The sequence below is a fragment of the Fulmarus glacialis genome, unplaced genomic scaffold (genome assembly GCF_000690835.1).
Source record: "Fulmarus glacialis isolate BGI_N327 unplaced genomic scaffold, ASM69083v1 scaffold36884, whole genome shotgun sequence".
Lineage (NCBI taxonomy): Eukaryota > Metazoa > Chordata > Aves > Procellariiformes > Procellariidae > Fulmarus > Fulmarus glacialis.
In genome coordinates this window covers 23851-46409 of record NW_009206783.1, presented here as the reverse complement: position 1 = coordinate 46409, position 22559 = coordinate 23851, and the positions used below count along the sequence as shown (strand labels likewise).

General features: G+C 40.2%; 1 protein-coding gene across 1 annotated transcript in view; it reads right to left on the bottom strand.

The window, feature by feature from the left end:
- Positions 1-37: 37 nt before the first annotated feature.
- Positions 38-22559, bottom strand: part of GSAP (gamma-secretase activating protein) — a 43152-nt gene continuing 20630 nt past the window's right edge. Inside the window, exons 15-30 of the mRNA XM_009575877.1 lie at positions 21199-21416; positions 20837-20906; positions 20061-20143; positions 19348-19401; positions 15305-15430; positions 14827-14882; positions 14372-14403; positions 12664-12725; positions 10942-11037; positions 6356-6426; positions 5692-5786; positions 4780-4899; positions 3506-3567; positions 1412-1516; positions 1169-1262; positions 38-138 (exon numbers count right to left, since the gene is read on the bottom strand). Of these exons, the coding sequence (XP_009574172.1) occupies positions 38-138; positions 1169-1262; positions 1412-1516; positions 3506-3567; positions 4780-4899; positions 5692-5786; positions 6356-6426; positions 10942-11037; positions 12664-12725; positions 14372-14403; positions 14827-14882; positions 15305-15430; positions 19348-19401; positions 20061-20143; positions 20837-20906; positions 21199-21416 (1445 nt within the window). The remainder of the gene's footprint in view (positions 139-1168; positions 1263-1411; positions 1517-3505; positions 3568-4779; positions 4900-5691; positions 5787-6355; positions 6427-10941; positions 11038-12663; positions 12726-14371; positions 14404-14826; positions 14883-15304; positions 15431-19347; positions 19402-20060; positions 20144-20836; positions 20907-21198; positions 21417-22559) is intronic.

The following is a 22559-nucleotide window of genomic DNA, read 5'->3' as shown; positions in this document are numbered from 1 at the left end:
GAGTACCACAGTTAGCTTTCTTCAACAGCATGTTACTTCAGGAATATTTGAGGCCCAAAAGCATCATAGTGTGTTTGAGTGCAGTTTCCTCTATAAATCTTACATTAACATGATCTTGTTTTTCATATGGATGCACACCTAGAAAAGTGAGAAAGTTGGTATTTACAAAATCAAACGGTGTTCTGGTAACTTAGTCTTGCAGTCTGTTAAACATCTTCATCTACAATACTGAGAGATAAGATAATAGATGGACCCGTGTTTTCATTTACACGAAGTACCTACAGCTTTCAGTGGAGTCATTTGGATGCTCATCTGTGGCAGAAACTTTCCTGTTAGTGGGATATAAGTAAACGACAGACCATCTCTGGAGGCCACTAGGGATTTCCATACTAATTCTACACTGGAGATCCAAAAAAAGATTTAAGCACAGTGGCTATGTTTGCGCTAGTACGTAAAATGGACCATTCTCATATGCTTCTATATGGTTTAACTCTTTTTCCTCCCCAAATGGGATGATATCCATACGCGGACAATCCTGGTTTAGCCTTCAGGTCCTTATCCTGACTTTATTTTGTTTATTAGTATAGGCATAGCCAGTAACGCTAAAAAGTATAATGCTTCCCTTAACACACCTTGCTTTTTCAGTGGAATTCAGAATCTTCAGATGCTTAGGTTCACTGTATGAAGCAAGTACCCTAACCAATTTGAATTTAATTTAAAAAAAGGGACAGCATTGAAATAAAAAAAATGCCTGTTACTTCACAGCAGCTCCTAACCTAGTGATCTTGGTACTCTTTCCTGAAGTGGAAGATCTGATTTTGGTTGCCTCTTGGCCACCATACTGTATAAATAAGGAACAAGCCCTTCTTCCCATTTGAACACAGAAAAACAGCTACCACCATGCCGTACACGAACCACGTTTTACCACATGTGTTCTGAAAAATGCAAGTTTGCTAACTGGATTCAACATACAAAGGATTTGGATGAAAGGATATGCAGTGAAGAAGCCCCCCGACAATTCCCATCAGCAGAAAGATGACCAAACCTACATGTTCAGACATCACTGGAGTTTTAGAACTCAGTTATGTCAATATAGTCAGGATATGGCTGAGCGTGAGCATCAAAGGGTAACAATTACTGGTCTTCCAAAGTACAGAATTAACATTACCTTGATTTTCTATCTCTGCCAGCATATTAGTCAGGTAGTTAAGTGGCAAAAACTCTACAGGGACTGAAAGTCTCTCAGGGATAGGCCGGCTACACTGTAAGGGAGAATATATCAGGTTAATTCACAAAGTTGCACAGTACCAAGTTTCAGTGTTACCTTTAGTGTGTTATGGTCTACAGAAAGGTCACGAATCTCAACACTGTCAAAGCCAAAGGTTAAAAAAAACAGCCTATGTGCTCTTACCTGCCTGTTCCCCAGCTTCTCAAGCAAAAGTTTCACATATTTCCGTGCAATGAAATTAGCATTTATTGGATGATTCCAAAACTGGCGGACCTTTTGACCAAGAGCCTAGTAAGCAAAAACCAAAAACCAAAAACCTGAGAACATAAACACAGGACAGTGGAAACTTAGGAGGGGGAAAAGGAGGAAAAAAAAGAGAAAAAAAATCCAGGCTGTACCATAGACTGCTTTGCTTTCAGACACTGATGACAGAAGCTAAGACATCATCATTTTTAGCCACGGAAACTTCCCTTCATAGCCAGTAACTAAGAGATTACAATATGCTCCCAAAACGTGGGAAACAATCAAAACCTTGCTACTCAGTTACCCAATGAGCTACTCAGTAAGTTTCCATCAATCAGTCTGTCCCATTACCTCTGTCCCACTTTGCATGTGTACCTAAATATTAATTGAGGCTTAAAATGACCATTTATCCTTTACTGTGACTCTTTGTTTTAGATCCATTCTTCTTCCAAAGAATAACACAGATGCCCCATTCCTCAAAGCTCCGTTCAGAACAGGGCTTCTCTCAGGCTCAGCCTGAGGAATCTTACAAAAGCAGAATGCCGACAAGGAGAGAGACTGGGAACACAGTTTGCATTGCATTATTTAGGACATCATCCTGGGAATTGATAACATTGATTCACATTCCCAAAGGCAAGAGAGATTCAAACCTAGGTGTTCCAAAGCTTCCAATCCGAACCAATAAGCAAACAAATATGAACACACTGTGAAATTAGCTCCACCTTCTGCTATTTTCCCTATCCAGATCTTCCCCCACCCTTACTTTCAGTTGTATTGCAATACAGACTACTGAAAGAGTTCATTTAGGAAATGCTGGACAGTTTCAACGGTGCTTAAATACTTGCTTCTGATGCAACTGAAGTCATCTAGTGAATGCAACCTGCTCAAAATAGTCCGAGTCACCCCAAAGTGTCCTTTTTGGCAAACAAACTATTCTCTGCATTTTTTCCCAAAGCTGTAAATAGACACAATAAGGCACTGAGCCTACCGTGCGTAACTAGCAGTACGTGTCCCTTAAAGCACTCACAGCTCAGCCCCTCGCGTCAAAGCGCGGTTGGAATGGAGTGGTGTTCCCCACCCACTAGGCCTGGAACTGACAGTTCAGAGAGGCCCCACGCTGACCCCAGCTCACCAACCCATGCCCAAAATGAGATACAGAGGACAAAGAATGTCCTGTGGAGTTCTCCTTCCCTACCCCTTCTCAAAACTGCTGCCGAATAAAGAAGCCCTTGTTAGAAGAAAACCAAAGCAGCACTTCTGGCTATCTGAACTATATGTAACAGCCCATAATGAGCAAACAATAAGCAACTTATGTTGAGAAAAGCCTGTTCTACAGCAAGGCGCTCCCCAAGGGGGGGATCCCTGGTTTTCCTCTGCTCACTGAGATGTTGTGCTTCCTCTGCAGTACTGTGGTGCGCACTAAGAACAAAAGGGGAAAAGGAGAAGTCAAGCTCCCGTTCTGTTGGGACTTTGAATGGAGCATCAGTAATCAGTTCCAGCATGTGGCTAAAGGAGTTGCTTTACCAACGGGCGAGGCTGGGATATTTCACAGAGAGGGAGATCTTGTAATTCAATCTCCGCCACAGAGTTGTGATATGATCAGATTTTACAGCTTTTACTGTACCAGCTTTTGAACATATTTGATAAAATGAATAAAACTAAATGCAGAGGTCACAAGTGAGAAAGGCATTTGTGGATGCCATAAAACACGCACACGCACAAATAAATACTCTTTAAACCCCATAAAATCTGCTTTATGCAGCTGAGTACTCAACAGAACAGTGTCAGCCTTGTCTATTTGATTCCTGCAGGGTACTGGAGACACTGTGAAACACTATGGAACAACCTATAATTTAAGTTGTCAGGGTACCCTACAGGTCACGAGCACCAGATGGAGAAACTGCGGAGGTTCAGGTTATATCTGTGCCCTGTTTGAATCACAGCTAACTCTTCCATTGGCTTGATCCTATGCACAGGGAGGAACTTCCTATCGATTCCAAAATCCAAGAAATGACATCCAAAGTTATTAGTTACCTCGGGAAGCCTCATGATAATACTGAACTTCAGCTTTTCATTCTTCTCAGTGTCATCCAGATCTACAGGAAGGCAAAAAGAAAGAGAAGGGAAAAGAAAAGGAAAAGAGAAAGGAAAAAAAAAACCCAAACACAAAACCACCGATGTTAATGGTAACCACATAACTAAAACTTTCAACTTTCACTTAAGACATTCTGAATAAATATCATCTTTGTAATGAAATGAAAATTTTAATTTTAAATAAGGACTATTACAAGTGTTATTTATGTTTATACTATTTATATAAATATTTTTCTATATATGTGTACTTAACTTCACCACTTTATATAACAATTTATACAGTAATTCAAACATGTTTTGACTAAGTAGAACTCCCCATATTTATAATATTTCATTTACCAAGTCCAGGCACAGACTAATACTGCATATTCTGTCCCTTTTCTCGAACACTGGAGAAGTAGCATGTTACAAGGGAACGTGGTTGCAGCTGTGATGAAATGCATTACTGCTGGAGAGTTGTACCATGGTGCTGCTGTATCCCAGGAAACTTATGCTTCCTCCCTTCTGATCTCGAAAAGGCAGTTAACATGGGTGTGATGCTAACTGTGCCTGCAACTGCCAATTTGTCTTACTCCCTATTTCGTTCCGAAGCCTTAGGCCCCTCTTGATGACTATATGGGTTCACACAGAACTGATTTTAACTCCCACCTTTAGGCAACTTTACTATCTATTTAGAAGACATTCACAATCTCAATATTCCCCAAAATATTGGGACGCTGGGTCAGTTAGGCTTTTGTTTACTTATTTTGAATTTTTACTTCCTAGTACTGAGTTTCTAGCCATTTCCCAGTCCCAGCACTAGGATTATCTTGTTCCAAACATAATTAAAACAAAAGCTAAGGCCTGGATAGCAGACTAACTTCCTTACACATAGGTGTGCACTTTCATAGAGTCACAGAAATCCCACAACAAATTCTATGACTATCTTTAGTATTCACTTTTCTAAGAAGTCCCAACGAGAAAAATTATAAACTCAAATTCTCCCCAAACAGGTATTTCTTTGTCTACTACGGTAATAATCACATAGTCTGAGCCCTAATTTTCTCCTTGCAGCTGGGCAATGCCATCAGCTACAGCCCTCACTGAAAAAGCACTCTGGAAGAAGAACTGAGTCTCCCAGGCAGTAAATCCCATGTCTGAGTTTGAACGGCTGAAAGGACATCACTTCCAATTAGCTGGCTAGTAACAAATGAAAGACATGAAACTCACTTTACCTTTCAGCAATTTCCTGACACATGTTTCTGTCAAATGCAAGACTCCATTATCAATATAGTGCAGGAGGGTGTGCAGAGGGAGACATCGAACACCAAGCCCCAAGTGCAGAGTGTGAAAACCTATGTAAGAGACACAAACTTGTTTGGTACAATATTTTTTTTTTTTTTTTTTCTAAGTCTGTATTAGAGATTGACATTACTCTAGCTAAAGCCAACACTCTCCTTAACTTCTGACTGTTTCTAGTTGGTGAGGAAATCAGTTTATCAAAAGTCATGTAGTCTTATTTAGGCATTCTTTTAAGTCAAGTATAATCCTGTCAGAAAGAGGAAAGCCAAAGGGACTGAAGACAGTCATTATAGTCATACACAGTCATTAAATATCTCCAAGGTGTTGCCTTATATCTGAATCGTGCTATTAATTTATCTTTTATCTCCCGCTTTCCTCCCAATTAATAAAAAACTGAGGCCTTGCCACTCTCAGTATGTGGCTGCCACCCACACATTCCCACAGGCAGCGTTAAGACTTCAGTTTCTCACTTAACATCAGCCTGATGATGGTCTTGCATCACATGACACCATTACATGCCAGCATTTGCGCCCACACAGTGTAAGTTTGAGGGACAACCTCATACCAAAAACAGTTTCAAAGACCGAAGAAGCTCAGGAAATACAAACTAGAAAGATTCAAACAGAATCAGAAAGTGTTAACAAAAATAAGCAAGTGCTTTGAAAAGATTTGTTTCATTTCACTTGCACGTGTTTATGGAGGGCCTTCCCCTCTGTAACTGTCCTGAATAGATTTCAATACTGCCAAAGCTAACTTGACACATGCTGCAACTACTGCTTTTCTGGGAGGAATTCACAGCATTGCTCTCCTCACTTATGATTAAAACAGCAAAACATAGGACTTACCAGGAGGTAAAGGCATGCACATGCCATTTGCAGCTTCCAGAATCCGGCTCATGATGTGGAACACTGCAAACTCTCCTGTACTTCCTCTCTCATCACTGTGTTTAATAAAGTAGCAACATATTAAGAGCCTGAGATGGCCACACCCTCCTGGAGATATGGTCAATTTGTTGTACTACATGTGCACTAAATAGTGAATTGCCATGGGATGCTATCTTCTTTGCTCAGGTGTCTGTCACCTACCAGCATTAGCTGTTCATCTAAATGTTGACACACAATGTCTTTGTGGTGTCCCCTTTCTCCTTCCCCACTACTGCATATTTACAAGTCTCTCAGCAGAACCTGGTATCAACAGCAACAGGTGAAATATTTTGAGTGCTGGTATAAGTGACCTGGCTTTTATAGGTGTTCAACACCCAGTACCCAGCTTGAGACCACTGTGAACTCAGCAACTTGAACTCCAGCTGTAAAAATGCCTATATGATTAATATTCATGTTGGCTTAGAGAGGGCCAGCAGGATCATTAAAAAGAGTACATGACAGTCATATTGACGTTCACAGTAGAGTAAGCAATGACTGTTCAAGCGAGTAGTATTGTTGAAGACCAAAATTATTACCCCCATATTTTAAAAGGCAGGCTGAAAACTTTAACAAATGACTTGCTCACAAGCAGAAGATGCAGGAATGAAGCTGGTATCTCCTCCAAACTTCTTTCATTATTCGATGTACCAGATTCAGCTAAAACAAAAAAGAAAAGACTGAATGTTTCTAGGAGCCTGTGTACAGCAGGCCATTGACCTTCATTCATTTCACACACTAGTTTATGTTAAAAACTTATCATGAGACTCCTACTAACACTTCAGTATTTATCTTTTTTCCCTAGGGGCTTAAAATGTAAAATTGATTAAAATTTGAATTGTAACTGAATTGCTTATTCCAGAAGTTTAAAGTAAGTTCTTCTAGCTCATCAAAGCATTGTGAAAACATGCAGCATCTTAACACATTGTGCTTCTTGGGGATCAATGATTTCACTCTCTTGCATCGAATTCTCAAAGATCTGTTTACCATGAAAGCAAAAACTGCACCTCCAAGTGGCTGAGCATGGCTAAGCATGGCTAAGGAAAGGTCCCTAGGACCCAGACAAAACTGGGATGATGCTGAAGACAGCGGAATACTCAGTTTGCTGAAAAAAGTCTGCAGGAGGAATCACAAATCTAGTCCTGGCAAGGAGGAAAGATGAGACAAGCAAATGCCTCTCCTCCTCTATTGAGTTTCCTTTTTGTCCATAGTGAAGTAAAACAATCCCGTGGCCCACATTGTTGCTTCTTCGTGCTCCAGGCTGAGCTCCAGTACAGACTGTCAGCATGCAAAAGCCACAAGCCCTGTTCTCACTTGGGCCTTCTAAGCTTCTGCAGCTGAAAGAGAGAAACCACACATGAAAGAGTTGAAATAACTTCCTCTAGCCGGCCCCTCACGGTTGTCATGTGTAACTGCTTCCATATCTCAGTAACAGAATTGAGACACTTCCTCTACGCCTTTTATCTCTGGGCCTCAAAGCGTGCTAATCAATCAATCCCAGGAAACTCTCAGGAAGCAAGTGTGACCCCCGTTTTGCAGAGAGGTGTCACGAGAAGTTACAAACCCTTTTTCCCCCCTGAAGATGGCCAGAATCCAGGAATCCTTTTCCCCACTCTCTTTTCTCCTCATAGGCTCTGCCCCCTCCAACCTCTAACTTGTCACAGGCTCTGAGCAAGAGGGAAACAGGACACACGGGAGAAGTTCATATGCAAAGGCCGGAACAGGAATATCAGTCTTCAGTAATGCTCCTCAGTGCTCTCCTCTACAAGGTAGCACCTTTTCCCTCCACCACTCCATCCAGCCTTGCACAGCTACCTGACGCAGAATAACCACCTAATACTTTCCATCTTCATACCTTCTGGATGCAGTGGAAAGCTCCAGTTTAATCTCTCTGGAGTATGGCAAGTTTTCTCCACTCGTTTTCCAGGAAATGAGTGATTTCCAGTTTTCAGGAGAAGGGTCACAAGAACCGCACCTGCTGCCGGAATTACTTTCATCTCTGGCCAGCACACAGGGTGCAGCTAAGATGTCTGCATTGGGAGCTACAGCTGGATCTGAAGATCAGTGGTGAGGTGAAGGGAAGCTTCTTACAAACTCCAGAATCACCTCTTATTATTTGTGCAGCAAAAATTGTTTTCATGGGTATGATACTCCAGAATCAATATTCTTTGCTTAACAATACACCAAACTGTATGGCTTTCACAGGGTATAGAAAGATAATAACTTCTTAAGTCAATGTCAACCTAGCTATCACAACATACTTAAATCTTAAATACATGCTTGTGACATGACACCCTCACCAACAGCACTGCGCACTTTGGAGATCAACCACAATGGACATTGTAGAAAATACAGACAGAAAGAGAAGCCATGTCTCAAACTTTTTTCAGTATACAACACACAGGACAACATGCATGAGAGAAAGGAAACATTATCTGTTTTATAGAGGGAGTACAGGCAGCTTGCTCTCCAAGGCTAGCAGCGGGTCTCCGGGGGAACCAAGTTAAGAGCTATACCCATACCTTCATGGCAAAGCCATTTTTCATTTAGTAACAAAAGACGTACAATATGAGGTTTTTCTGGGCAAGTATCAGAAGCCATTTCCCTAGGAGTGCTCTAAACTAGCGAGAGAAAACATGATCAACACTGAGACAGTGCAGGCAGTAGGGCCTAGGCTGACATTTGCAAAGCACCTTACTGTCTTGAAACATCTACATTTCCAGGCAAAGGTGCTGAGCAGACTGAAGTTTCACTGGAGTCATTTGGAACCACAAGTGCTCAGCTCCTGTGGCTGTTTCTACAGGAAAGACATGGAAGCAGCCAAACAACAGAATCAGGAGCAAAGGAGAAAAGGGATTAAGACACGGTCTTGCTGCCTTCCAGATTCCCTCCTGCGCAAGTGATACGAGGCAGTCTTCCTCCTTCTGAGGAAACTCAAATCCAAATGGTGTCTGTCTTCTATTCCTCCGCAGTTGAGACCACATCAGATGATAGCTAGCCACAGACACCAGCCAAAAAGATGCAGCCACTGCAATGACTTTCAGAGAAATTTCAACAGTTTATTCTGGTCTATCTCTTTCTTGTGCCACAGGCTGGCTGTTCACTCTGCCTCCTCTTCCACCTGCTGTCAGGGCACCATTGCTTCTGTAAGTTATTTCCCCCCTTCCTCAGCCTGCTGAAATGAAAAGAGTGAGAGAAACAGATACGGAGTAAAGCTAAGATAAAGAGCTTGCAGGGGAGAGAGAATACGGACATACAAACAATTACTGCAGGCTAGTTGGCATGTGAACTGGTAACCAGTCATACTCAGGCCCTGCAGACCTCCTTGGCAAAAGGGATTCCCACTGAGACATTTCATTCACGCTTCCCAGGTTACTTCTCTGTATACAAATACACAGAGCTCTCTGACAGCAACCAGCCACTAGTCTGTTGTTTTATGAGAAACTGTTAATGCTCCCATGTCTTGGCTACTTCGACTTCAGCTGCAATTGATTTATACAGTGGCTACACACCACGGAGCCCTATTCTCAGCCACTCCTTTGCTCCTGAATCTAATAAAAAATATTTTATGAAAGCAGACAAGCAAATCATTTCAAGTCTCTTCCTGTTTCATTAGTTTCAGTAGCTCAGCTACATGCTGCTGATGCTACAGAAAACTGTTGGAAGAACCAAAACAATTCATTCCCCTGAAGAACTTCAAAACATTTAGGATATAGAAAGGTTTAAGATTTAAGAGTTTCTGACTAGGATGAGGGGAAACCCAAGCCTAACAATGAAATAATTTCTAAAGATTTCCAAACGGCACCTAAGATGCGCCAGCCAGAGGGCAGAAGTAAAAGACATATTATCTTTGTTCATAGTAGTTTTTCCAAGAATTAGAAGTCTGTAAATTGAGTTGACAGAATTCTTGCTTTTAGTGACGTTAAAAAAAAAAATCCTAAGAGCTGAGAGTTTGCTGATGGGGAGGGCTGAGATTTGTTTTTATTCTAAGATTTAGTCTATAATAATTTAGTCTTGCAGATCAAGGCTGCATAGGTGTTTTCACATTTTTTATCTTAGTTTATATTAAGAATGAACAAATGATAACTGGAAAATGAATGAAAAGGAGAACAAACATTCCACTTCTGCTTCTTTCGGCACTGTTTTCAGGTACAAAGCTTTGGTTCATGCTGTACTGTTTCTATTTCAATCACTCACTAGTTTTTCTTTCCTTCCTATAAAGACACAGAAAACAGACTGTAATTACCAGTAAAACAACTTGTCAAGCTATAGAGCGAAAAGTTAGTAACCTCAGCAGTTCAGAGAACATTGTAACGTCAACATCAGAACCGATTTGCACAGGACTTCAGAAAAGATGCAGGCACCAGTAGCCTCAAGAAAGTTTCCCGAGATTTCTATCCCTCGAAAACAGCACGGTGGGGAGTTTCTGCTGAATCAGGTGATAGGGCTAGCACAAAGACAAAGAACATGATTTACTAGTTGCCATGTGAGCTCGTGGACTCTGCATTCTGCACTTAAAGGACTTGATGTTGAGACAGACAAACCCAAGTACAATAATTTCTATGCACAACAGTTGCAGTTTTTACAGCTTTTTTTTTTAAAGTTTCCCTTAAGAGGATGAAAGACAGAAAATTAAGAATTTGGAAAGCAAGTTTGCACTGTAGTTTATATAGATTATCTTTAGGCAAAACTCTGTCTCCTGTTACACTCACAAAAAGCCCGAAGTCAGTATGTAGGAGTAGTGATGATTTACTCTCATACCATATTGGAGAGAGATCTTTTTTTCTTAATTTGTATTTCCCCTTGGCACTTTCATTATTCAAGACATGCAGCCATGTATTCTACAGGAAAAAAAGTGGATCTGAAGACCATTCTTTCAACTTTCAGGATGAGTTCACATTTTCACTTCTGGGAGTAGACCATATTTGTACAAGCTGTAAAGAGAACTGTTTCTTCTGTATTCTGAGAGACCAATACAACTCTTTTTAATATCACTTAAGTAGTATTTTGTCCTTCATCAATATAAATAATATTAAGCAGCAAAATATGGTTAAACATCTTAAAAACAATCTCCCACCACCAAACATATGCTATATACACACAATACATACCCAAGACCCTCCCCCCCAACAAATACATGCTTGCTCACAACAGTGACTATGAAATCAAACTAACCAGGTTTGCAACGTAATCCAAAACTATTTGGTCAATCTTCTTTTTTCCTACATACTGTAGATGTCTCATAAGGTGATCCTTTAGCTGAGCAACCATCTAGAAAAAAAAGCCAACAATTCAGTGTCCTTATGGCATCTTCAAAAAGATGCAAAAGCTCCATCAGGTGCAGGGCCTGATCAATAGGCATTAGCACAACACAACTTTCCCTGTTACAAAACTCCAGTTCAGAGTGAAATCCCAAGCTACCATACAAGCTTGTCGAATTCAATAGCAGATCTGAATATTCAAAATGGTTTCTTGGTGCAAATTAAGCAAAATGAGTGCTAAATTAAACTTTCAATGACATTGAATAGAAAAAGCCTACAGTTCTTACATCTCTCTGGGTCAAGCCAAGTGAACAGGGTGAAAGAAGGATTTTAATACGAGTGTTGAATCCTGAAATATAACTATTTATTACATACAAACAAACCTGAGGGATTTTGTGATAGAGAAAACTAGCACAAGTACAGTTTATGGTAGTAGCCAAGAATCTGAGAACCTGAGTGATTAATGGCAACTTCAGGTTAAACATTAATTGTAAAGTCTTTAAAATCAGATGTTTCTTATCATACAGTTCATGCCACTCCCTACCCTCTCCTTTCTGAAATATTCTCTGACCTCACGTAGCTTCTGATTGCAACTCAAGTCCAAGCTGGTTCTTTGCTGAGAATTACTATGAAGTGTTATTTGTTTCAAAGCTCAGAGAAAAACTGAGGCAAATAAAAAACTCTGTATCAAGCAATTTACAAGTAGATTAATCTCAATGTGTCAGGACAGCAATATAGGTATTAGGAAAGTATAGACAAAGGACAGCAGTGACCTACTTTTTGGATCTCTCTGAATAAACTGCAGGGAAGGAATGTAGAGAAGCTTCAGAGAATGAGAGGCAGAACTTGGACATAAGGGGACCAGACTGCAAAGAATGAAAATTTGCCTTACATTTGGACAGACAGGATGGTGTTGACATGCTCTTCACAGATGCAGTGCTGAGATCTTCCAGTGCATGCAGAAGAGTTTTATTTGGTTTTAATACTAAGAGAACAGGAGATAAACGAAGATGTGTATTTAGACAGAGGGAAAAATAGGTAGGGATTTGAGATAGGATTTATTACTCAGAAGCATAAGGATGGTAGATCCTTTGGGGAGATCATCAGTGAAAACAGTGCAAAAGAGGAAGGGACCTCAGAACAGCCACGGCAGTCCCAGAAGTGAGGTAGAAGGAAAAGGAGACAGTAAAAAAGGTGCTAAATTGACAAGCAAGAAGATCTGCGATCTTCTCTTTGAGGAAAGCAGTGGATGGGGAATTCACCTACACATGTTTTAAGGATGTAAAGTAGCGCAAAAGTAACTGACAGATTAAGATGACCTCCAGGAAGATGGAATAACAGTTTCTAGCCAACAAAAAGTTGTACACAAAAAGCTTGCAAAAAGTAAAAAGTTGTATGCAAAAGGCATTTTGACAAACCAACTTTCCATTGCTGTTTTTCCCCAATGCCTTATGATATCGTGACCTGTTAAAATTATATGGTATCATGACTGTGAACTCTGAAACTTAGGAAATATCATGTTTGTCCCATAGTTACTTTGAGTGAGCTTCTACTCAGCACTGGAACTTATAAGCTTACTCTTTACATTTGTTGAGGTTGTGCGTCCTCTAGTGCACACTGTGACAAAAGCACGTACCAGTCCCATTAGTAATTGCTGCTGATAATCTTCCTCTTGAAAGAGAGGTACTAGCCTTTCCTCTGAAATAAACAGAGCAAGAATCATTCAAGGACATGACGCTATAGAAATACCATGAGATTTCAACCAGCTTCAAAAGTACTTAGAAACATATACAAACAGAAGCTGTGGTTTGATCTACTCGCCTACAGAACTAAGATAGTCAAGAATCAAGGACTGCCTAAGAGAGAACCAAGGAATGGAAAATAACCCTATATCTACCATCTTCTCCCTCAACTGCTTAACACTGAGCATAGAGGAACACAAGCCTGTCACACCACTTTACACTTCATCTGCATTACTCTTTTCTTTGATATTTAAGGGAGAGTTATCATGGTGTGGTGATTCAGTAGAGCAAAGAGGCTCAGAGAACCTTCTGGTAACACCAGTGCAAATGCGTATGCTATTTAGAACTTGTCATTTACAAACAAACAAGCCAAAACAGCTACATACGTTTCCCAAGGAAATGGCTAGACACAAAGTAAATACTCCACAGAATCACCTCCCACTTTTCTGGTTCCCTCCCATGGTCTGGCTGCTTCTGTTATTCAGATTTGCAGACCACTATGTAAAAGAACATAACTTTTCTAACTAAATGGAAGGAGGTTATAGTATCTACTGAAATTTAATACCCTGTATTTCCTAATCAGTGCTTCCTGTCTACTAACAAAGGAAGAAAAACAACCTCTTATTTCATCATGTAGTATAAAATCAAGTCAACATTTTACAGACACAAGTGCCAAATTTTTACAAAGTTCTTTCCAGTCATCTTTGCTTACCTTGAAATATATTTACTCCACCACTTAGCAGCACAAAGACCTGTGTTGCTTGATTTTAAAGGACGTGAAGAAAAATCTACAGGGAAGATACACTATGATGCTTGTTACCTGCTGGCAGCTATCTAGAAATTCTCTAGTAACAGTTAAACATCTGACTTCTTTATCAATAAGCACCTTTGGAAAACATGAACCTTAGCTAGCAAAGTTGATACAAGGTCCCTCAACGTCAGAGCCCATAGCAATAACCAGCAGTGGTGCAGATGACCAGTGTTACCAGCCGGAAATGAATGCACTGAAAATTCTTTGTAATAAAAGGAGTGAGCAGCACTTAGATCAGCATCATTTCACAGCACACAGGGCACATAGAAGGCACTGATGTGTGAACAGCAGGAACATAATTTACTACTAAATTCAGTTTTACTTATTTGTGACAGAGGAACTGAGCATCACAAAATCTCAAGTGTTCCTGACCTAGGGAAATTCATTACATGTCTGCTTTCTCTACACCATGATTTTTCACCAGCCATAATCTACTGTACACAAGTTCTAGAGTTGCAAAGGCAGCTATAAGTGGAGAAGACTCAACAGTAACATGGCGTCAGTGATGCTCCAGGAGAAAAATCCTGAAGAAATCTTTAGGCAGACAACTGCTTATGTTGTTAGATCCAGTGTAAAGTAGGATCTATTTTCAAGGGTTTCCTAGTCAGTATATGATCCTACCACTACTATCAGAAAGTTTTCCTCTAATTCAATAACCGCTCATCTTAATGCCTCAAACTTTTCAGTGCTGAAAACACACACAGCAATTTATTTTTAGCCAACAGCAGCTAGATGGAAATATTCTAATAAACCTTACAGCTAAGGCCTACATCTAGACAAGTTTTACTTACCAGAGTCCCAAGCATCCAGATGAGAAAGCACCCTGGGGTTTGAAACAAAAATCAACTTGTTTCATATGCATTACTCTAAAGGATTTCATAAGGACATTAAAAAGCTTAAATGACCCTTTGATCTTTCAAAGGCAGCTAAAGAAAACCAAGAGCTGTACATGTGACTACATTTAGTAAAGATATTAAATAGCATTAAAAAAATATTCTATCTGTCTAGGTTGCATAAGAATAACTCTTCACATCTACCATAAATTCCCTAGCTCTAGAGGCCTGGATATTTCAGATCGTGCTGTAGTGATTACAAGGATTCCAATAATTGATTTTCAGCTGGATAACCTTCTTTAAAGTTAAATATCTAATTAGATACCTAATCAACTATTTAAATGGCATGTTAGATTCTTCAACATACTTCAACAGAATAAGAAAGGGTAAATATAACAGAAACCAGTACCTACTTTTTGGCATTTTCAAAAATATTCCTCAAATACGCTGTAGTTCTTCTCTCCTCTCTCTGGTTTGTAAACAAACAAAAATCCCCAAATGAACAAAGTAGAAGGCCAATTAAAATACTCCCTGATAAAACACAGATGAGAAATGAAGCTCGTTTTCCCTTTGAATGCAAATAATGCACAGTGGGGCTTCAATCCACCTTCCAACTACCCATGCTCATAGGCACTCACACACATCTAACCTACATGACAATACAGGTATGTGCAAGCTCTGCTTTTGTTTAGTTTCTCGCACTATTTTAACAGAGTAAGACTTACAGGCAATCACCTTATAAGTAAAATGACTGCAAGTCTTTGCAGTTCTCATAATCAGATTCCCATTTCTTTACCCTCAAATTAAAAAAAGCCAACTCTTCCGTGTTTGGCTTTAAAACATCCACTTCAGAGACAGCTCTGGAGACTGTTTCCGTACATGCATATTTACCTCTTCTGAAAGGTTACGCCATTCCTTCCTGAGCACATTATTGTGATAATGCAAGTGTGGCTCTGCATACTTCACACTCTCCAAGTTTGAGTTGAGTTTCTCCCAGAAGCCTTTCGAGTTTTGGAACTGCAAAGTATTGCAGAGAAAGCATGAATACAGGCTGCACTCTTAAAAAAATACCTAATCACTCCCCCACTAAGTGATTGGAAAGAACTGTGATTAATGTAGCTTCATAACAAGCTAAGTGAAAAAGTTAAACAAAAGCAGTTACACTATTTTTTTTCCAGTACTTTTATTTCCTTGATTTGACGGCAGGGGTAGCACTTAAACTTGAGGTCAAGATTTGGTGCCTGTAATGCAGATACTTTGCCATCGTAAGCCACTGGGAAGAAATGAGTACTCGTAGGTCATAATTCACCTGACCTATTTCAGATGTTTGGGATGGGAAGAACTGCACCACAGACTACACTGGCTGTATTGTCTAGACTTTTGCTGACTGTAAAAGGAGCCTTAGGCAAGCCTTAGATGTAAATGTTTACATTTGGTCAAATAAATCCCATTCCAGGTTTCTGGAATTCCAAATAGAGCAATACCACCATGACCCCAGCAGCTGCAGGCTGCCACTACTTTCAAGCTGCATTAATACTTACATTGCAAACATCTATTTGCCAAACTCAAGTAACACTGCCTCATCCCCGAAAAGAAACAAAATCCAAACATTTCCATAGCAATTCTAAAGCCTTTTACTCTAATGCTGAAATTAATTTAAACTCAGCTGTGAACAGACAGGAGGAAAAAACCCAAACAAACACACACTGGTTTCCTGAGCTAGTTCTTGGACTGGATATAAAGATTTGAAGCCACTGTTTATAAAGGGGGAGTGATGTGATTATTGTTGAGGAAGACATAAGATTAAGGCAATTCTTTTTGGCAGTTTTAAAAAACAAGAGATGGTACTAGCCATTCTTGCCCCGCTTTATATACATTTACCTTCCCATACAGACACTACAGTAGTGACATTTGAAGGAAGAGAAGTTTAAGTTCACAATATTCCTCCATCTTGCAATTAACACGTTGGATTTTGCTCTCTCCCCCCTACTTTTCCACAATGACAATAACTTTAGAAGAAAACATCAGAAGCCTTTAAAACCACTTCCTCCTATAAACTACAATTTGCCAAGGAAAATAAATTGCAGAGACTCAATCTTGTCAGCCACTTTCCTCTTGCTGCCAGTGCTGATTGTTGCTTTATTGTTGTAGCTGCAGCAGAGAAAAGTAAATCTCCTTTTGCTTCATGTTAGTTATATTTAGCAGCTGGAAACTAGGAGTGCATATGGCACCATATGTTCACCCTGCTGGAGCTAACTAACAAGATCTACAACCTACTACTGCAGTGTGTCGCCTAAATGTTACCAATATGGAATCAGAGAAATACCAAGAATATAGCGTAAGGGTATCATCTAGTGACCAATTTATGCAACTGCGACACCACCACCACTGCAAAATTGCATTTGGGCCACACTGGATTTTGTTTGATGTGTGGCAGGGGGGAAGCAAGACAGCAAGTTTCTTTCATACATTGAGTCTGTAACAGGAAGTGGTAGACTTCAGAATTAAAAGCAGACACCACTGAAAACCTGCACTGTATTAGATCTCATTAAAAAGTCAAAAGTTTAAAATAAAGGATTATTTTAATTACATCTGTTATTTCTTGAGGATCATCAGGGCAAGGACTAGAAAGAGAAGGCTTCTTTGTCTTAGGTGGTGTTTATTTTGCAGACATTTCTAGAGAGTCAGGATTTTAAAACCTAAGCACGAACACCTGAAAGACATTGTATTACCAGAAGTCAAAGCAGGGCCTTACCAGGCTGCAATCCGTGAAAAGCTCCCATGAAGCCTTTCATAAGTAGTGTTGTTTTAACTGAAGAAAAAGAGAGCTCTCTGCTATACCCCTCTGAAAGGATGCAGGGTGCCAATGACCTTTAAGAGGCGCATGTGCTCTCCCTGGGAACTATAGTGCTATGTCTCCCAGCAGTGAAGGTATTCAGAGAGCCGTGTAACTAACTACGTAGCTGCACAGGCAGCTACTCCTTAAAACATCACTCTTCACCCCAGTGGTTCAGCACAGCATGAGGGAGAGGTTGCCTTTTCCTGTGCTGATCTCTCTAACAACTGCTTGCACTATACATCTTCACTCTCCTCCTGGACCTCCTCCTATTTTCTCCCCTTCTGATCAAGCCTATTTGCATCCCTTCAAGTTTGGTTTCTGTTTTTAAAAAGGAAAGGAAAAAAAAAAAAAAAAAAAAATCAGACTCTTATTAATTGCAATCCTTATGTAAAGCTTTTTGACAATCGGACTCTGACTGTTCCCCCTTTCTGAAAGACTCTCTCAATATCTCTTGCTGAACAGGAATTTAGTGATAAAAATACACCTGTTAGCCAAATAGCACAAATTTTTTTGTGAATATGGACATAGCCCTCCCAAAGGCTCTCAACAATTCATGGGCTTGAGAACTCCAAAAAGCTTCTCAAAGCAACAATTCACCATTGTTTCTGTGAAATACCATAAAATCTTTGCAAAAGAAATACTACTAAGGACCAGATTTGTCACCAGGGTCTGACTTGTGATGCCAACAACACACACCATCTGAAACCCCAACAACTGACCAGCTGAACTTGAGCTATGGTGGGTTTGTGTCACTGCAGTGGTACAAAGCAGCCAAAGCCCTAAACCTTACCCTGTGTATTATCATCTTTGTCCTCACTCAAGAGTCAGAGCAATTTGCAGTCAAAAGTAGCAGGAAATACTTGTCTGTAGTTCAACTCTGACCTTTTCAATCTGTTTAGGTTTCAGACAGAAATAGGAAATGAGTTCCACAATCAGGAAGTATAGCTGCTAAAGGCATTTGCCCCCAGGGGCTTGAGGTTCAATCTCAGAGAAATTAAAGGCCTGCTAACTTTGACCTCAGTGAATTACAGGGATTATCTAGCAACAAATTTTCTCAAGATCTGATTTTCCCAGGTGTCCCAGCTCTCAGGGCAGCCTTCCCAAGCAAAGCATGCAAAGCCCAATTCCCTGACAGCAGTCATGTGAATCTGTAGCAGCACAGCTGTGATGCACTGTTGCGGAGTGAGTGAGCAGAGGGTAATTTCACTGATTTTAAAAGATTTTGTGAACAGTGAAGCTTTATGAGCTGATTATAAGCACTGGGGAGGAAACAGACTCTCACTTCTTTAAAGTGCTACATGAAAGAATACTGTCATGTATCCAGAGTCTACTCCCATGTGTTGCTGGTACCGTTGCGTTCAAGCTCTGACTCTTCCCATCAGCCCTTCACAACAAGCTGCTTATTAAAAGCCTCTTTCAGATTTTGCAGGGGAACACTTAGGAGAATTTCAAGTATTTCTCTAAACTGGAGCTGAGGGAGTGAAATGGAAGACAGGAAGAATCATTCGTGTTTTTTTCAATGGGAAATACAATTTTCCACCCATACAACCTGTGCTCTCCCCATCCAGCTCACTGCCTTTTCCAGGCTGTGCAGGAATTTGTCTAGATTTAGCTAGCCAAAGCCTTGACATCAGTGCAATCACAGGATGCTCTGGACAAAGCAAAGTGTGAGAGTCATGAGCCATTGGTACCAGCGGCAGCACAAAGAAATATCCCTCAAAGTGGAGATACGTAGAGATATGTAGAAATCCTACATGTCTGTTGTGCCAAGTTTACCTCCAGCTAACGAAGTCACAAAATGAAGAGGTATCAATCAAATCTAACAAGAATTAATTCTTGGAGGATCTTCCCTGCTGAAAGGAAGAAGTCTTTTCAGAAAGGGGAAAAAAAAAAAATATCTTTGAGCTAGCAAACATCAGCCTGAATAACTGATATTTTAGTAAATGCATAAGCCATTTCAAACAGGGCAATTTTCCATTCACCCCTATGTTTGGATAAGGCTGTGGGGAGACTGCTTCATTAGTGTTTAGCACCCCCCCCCCCAAAAAAAGCTCCTAATCTGCAAATACAAATGTGGTTTTATACTGGAACTTACCTCTAACACAGGTAGAGAAATAAGGTCTGTTGCACATGTTACTCCAGGGATAATCTATAAATACAGACAAATTATAAGAATGTAAATAATATAGCATAAAACATGGGCCTGTTTGAGTATCTAAGTAAATCTCCATTACCTGTGTCCTTTGTGAAACTAGCTAGCTAGCCAAAATGTACATACAGTTTTGCCAAAAAGAAACATGGAAGACGTTTCTCTCATTCATCTCATTTAAAAAAAGACAATATATTAGAATTGTGTCAAATCAGAGAAATTAAAATAAGCTACTTGTTCCAACTGTAGTGTCTTGCCTGAAGTTATTTTACTTCTGCAAACTTACTCATAAATCTTAACTCTACTGATACTGTTTGTCTTGGAAATAACTACATGATTTTGCTGGTTAAATATATTCTATATTCATTATAAACCTCATATGATAAGCAATAAATTAATACCTCATTATGAAAACTGAGAGATTTAATCATTATAGTAGCTGTTCTTGTTTTATAAATGCTTTTATTTGTTGACAAAAAATAGGACTCATGGAAAACACCACTAAGGTTAAGACTTGACAAAATAAAATGGGCATAAAGCACAGATATGGATTTAGAGCATGTCTATGAAAAGGTAAGGCATACAAATTAAAGACTGTATTAAGGGAGAAAAACCAGACTCCCTCTAGCTATTAATTAAAGTACCAGCTGTTATCTTACCCCAATCCAGTCAAGCAGTGACGTGTAGGGCAAAAGTTTATCCAGGTTGTGAGTTTCTGGACACATTCTGCAGTACAGGGAGGCTGAATGCAATGTAAAAAGATTTATAAGGGCAAGATTGTATAAACTATCAGTTAACAAGAGTAGGCTTCACAGTCAGTTCCTTATCTAACACTTTTTTAGGGACAAATCCTGCTGCTGACTCTAAAACAGCTTCCTCCATGGTGGAACTGGTCCCATTCTGTGCACAAAAGGAGGAAGAGAAGTCCAGATGGCTTGCAGGGCCGGGTCAGCTGCTTGGCTACAGCTCAGCACTGCAGGGGTCCTTTGTACAAAGGCTCAGGGCACAGGACATGCACTGGCTAGGCTGAGGAATCGGTATTAGAAGAGAATATCATGATATGCCAAATCCTTATGAAAAAATGTTTTTTGGGCTAGGCTAGAGGAGATTTGTTCCTCCGCTCCAATCTCAATTATTTACATCCCAGACATCCAAGACAGGAGCCAGACTGAGAATTTGCTCTCCACTGACCTAAAATAACAATAAATTTATTTGTCCCACTAGACAGAAGAATGCATTTGAAAAGTTTTATTGCCAATCTGATTTTGAGAGATCTATGTATCTTCTAAACTGCTGATATTGTCTCCAACACCACAAAATGCAGGTCAGTTAACATAAATCATAACCAAAAAGTTTAGAAAGAAGAGAGTCAGTTTATGACATTGTGGCTTCTCCTTAAGTCACAACTAGGGTATGCAGGAAAAGAAATACCTACCGATGATAAATTCTTGAATGGGGTCAAAAGAATGACATGTTGACAGGTTCTCAGAAATCCACCAAATAATCTGTTAGAATGAGAACAGGGGAGTTTGTCACATCTCTCTGTTTAACCATGTGTTGTAAGAGACTGTAGAAACTTTGTTTTCGGGAGTAACACTTTGCATAAAGTAGTGATACAGAGATAAATGTTTTCAGGACAGCCTTGACCAACAAAGCAGTTTGGGCAGCCCAGCTGATGAGCCTCTTGGCACTGCCAAAAGGTACATGTGAATCAGGACTTTTCTTCTTCAGCTGATATCATTCATGCCCTGACCCTGCTTTGTCACTGAAAAAACTTAGAGGACAGTCTTTTCCCACCTGCATTTCCAAGTCTTCTGTGTGTCGGAAGTGCATCAGAGCACAATGTAGAGCTGCCAATCTCTCACTGTCTCGTTTGCTGTTCTGTAGGAACTGTAGTAAGGCGCTGTCACTGATGCTCACAGCATACATACTTCCTACATGGCAATCCAAGACTGTTGACGTGAGTGGGGATCGGATGGAGCAGTGTTGCAACATGTCAATTCTTGCATCCTCACCTGAAGAACATTGGTTTGAGAATAAAAAGGACTAAGAACATAAAATCTGGCTACTACGAGTATTCCTCTTAAAAGTCCCAGGTCCCCAGCAGTAAGAAATAGTCTGCCTCTTGTACTAGCTGCCCTGGTATTATGCTGAAGAGGAGGAGGATGGTGCTGGCTGGGTAAAATAAGTAAATGAGGAGCATAGTCCATACTCAGTTCTCTCCCTCCCTACTGCTGAAGCAGAGAGGGTGTACAGATTTCAGGCTCACAATGCTGTCATAGGGCAAATCAGAGTACATAGGATGAAACAGAGAAGGGCACAAGGCTAGTAACAGAGATTCAACACTAGAATTAGCACCTAAGCATACTGGTACAGTTCAGAACTGCTCACATGCAGAACCATGATACAAACTTGTATTGGTGGATCTCTAACCATCAATCCCAATGGCCAGAACAGGAAGGTTCTGCTCTATGATTACTGACTGAAGCATCGGATCAAGACCACTTTATTCATGCTAGTACTAAGGTTCACCACCACAGTACTATACAGAAGGATTCCAGACCCTTTGCATCAGAGAAATCAGGCCCACCATACAACCGTGATGCTTTGCACTCACTTCTAGCAGAACAGTATTTCATTATGTATATACAACAGGTATTAGCTTTCTGTGATGCTGCCCCTGCACCAGTTCCCACAACTTACCTCTCCTTCACCCAATCAGAAGAACAGATTTCTGTTTTCAAACAAAAGCCCCCCACTTCCAAAAATAACCCACTTCCCATAAAGATATGTTTGTTGGAAATGAAATGACATGCCTCTCAGATGAGACTCTAAATCAAATTGCATCAGCGTGATCAGGTGAAGGAAACACAGATTTCCTCTCCCCACACCCTCCAAACGCGCACATTTAGAGCAACTCAATTGGAGGAAGGAAATGTAAAATCAAATTTACATCTCCATGTGAAATTTGAGAACAGTGGAGGACCGAGAAGCATGTGCAAAGATGAGGGAAGGGAAACTATGAAACCAAGGCAAAGAATTTCAAATTCAGTCAAAGGTCTTCTTCCATTTCATAACAAGCTAGAAGTACGTAATAGATGAAGTATGAAATGTCACTTCAGATTCTCTTTTTAAAATGGAAAGTGGCAAAAATGCCA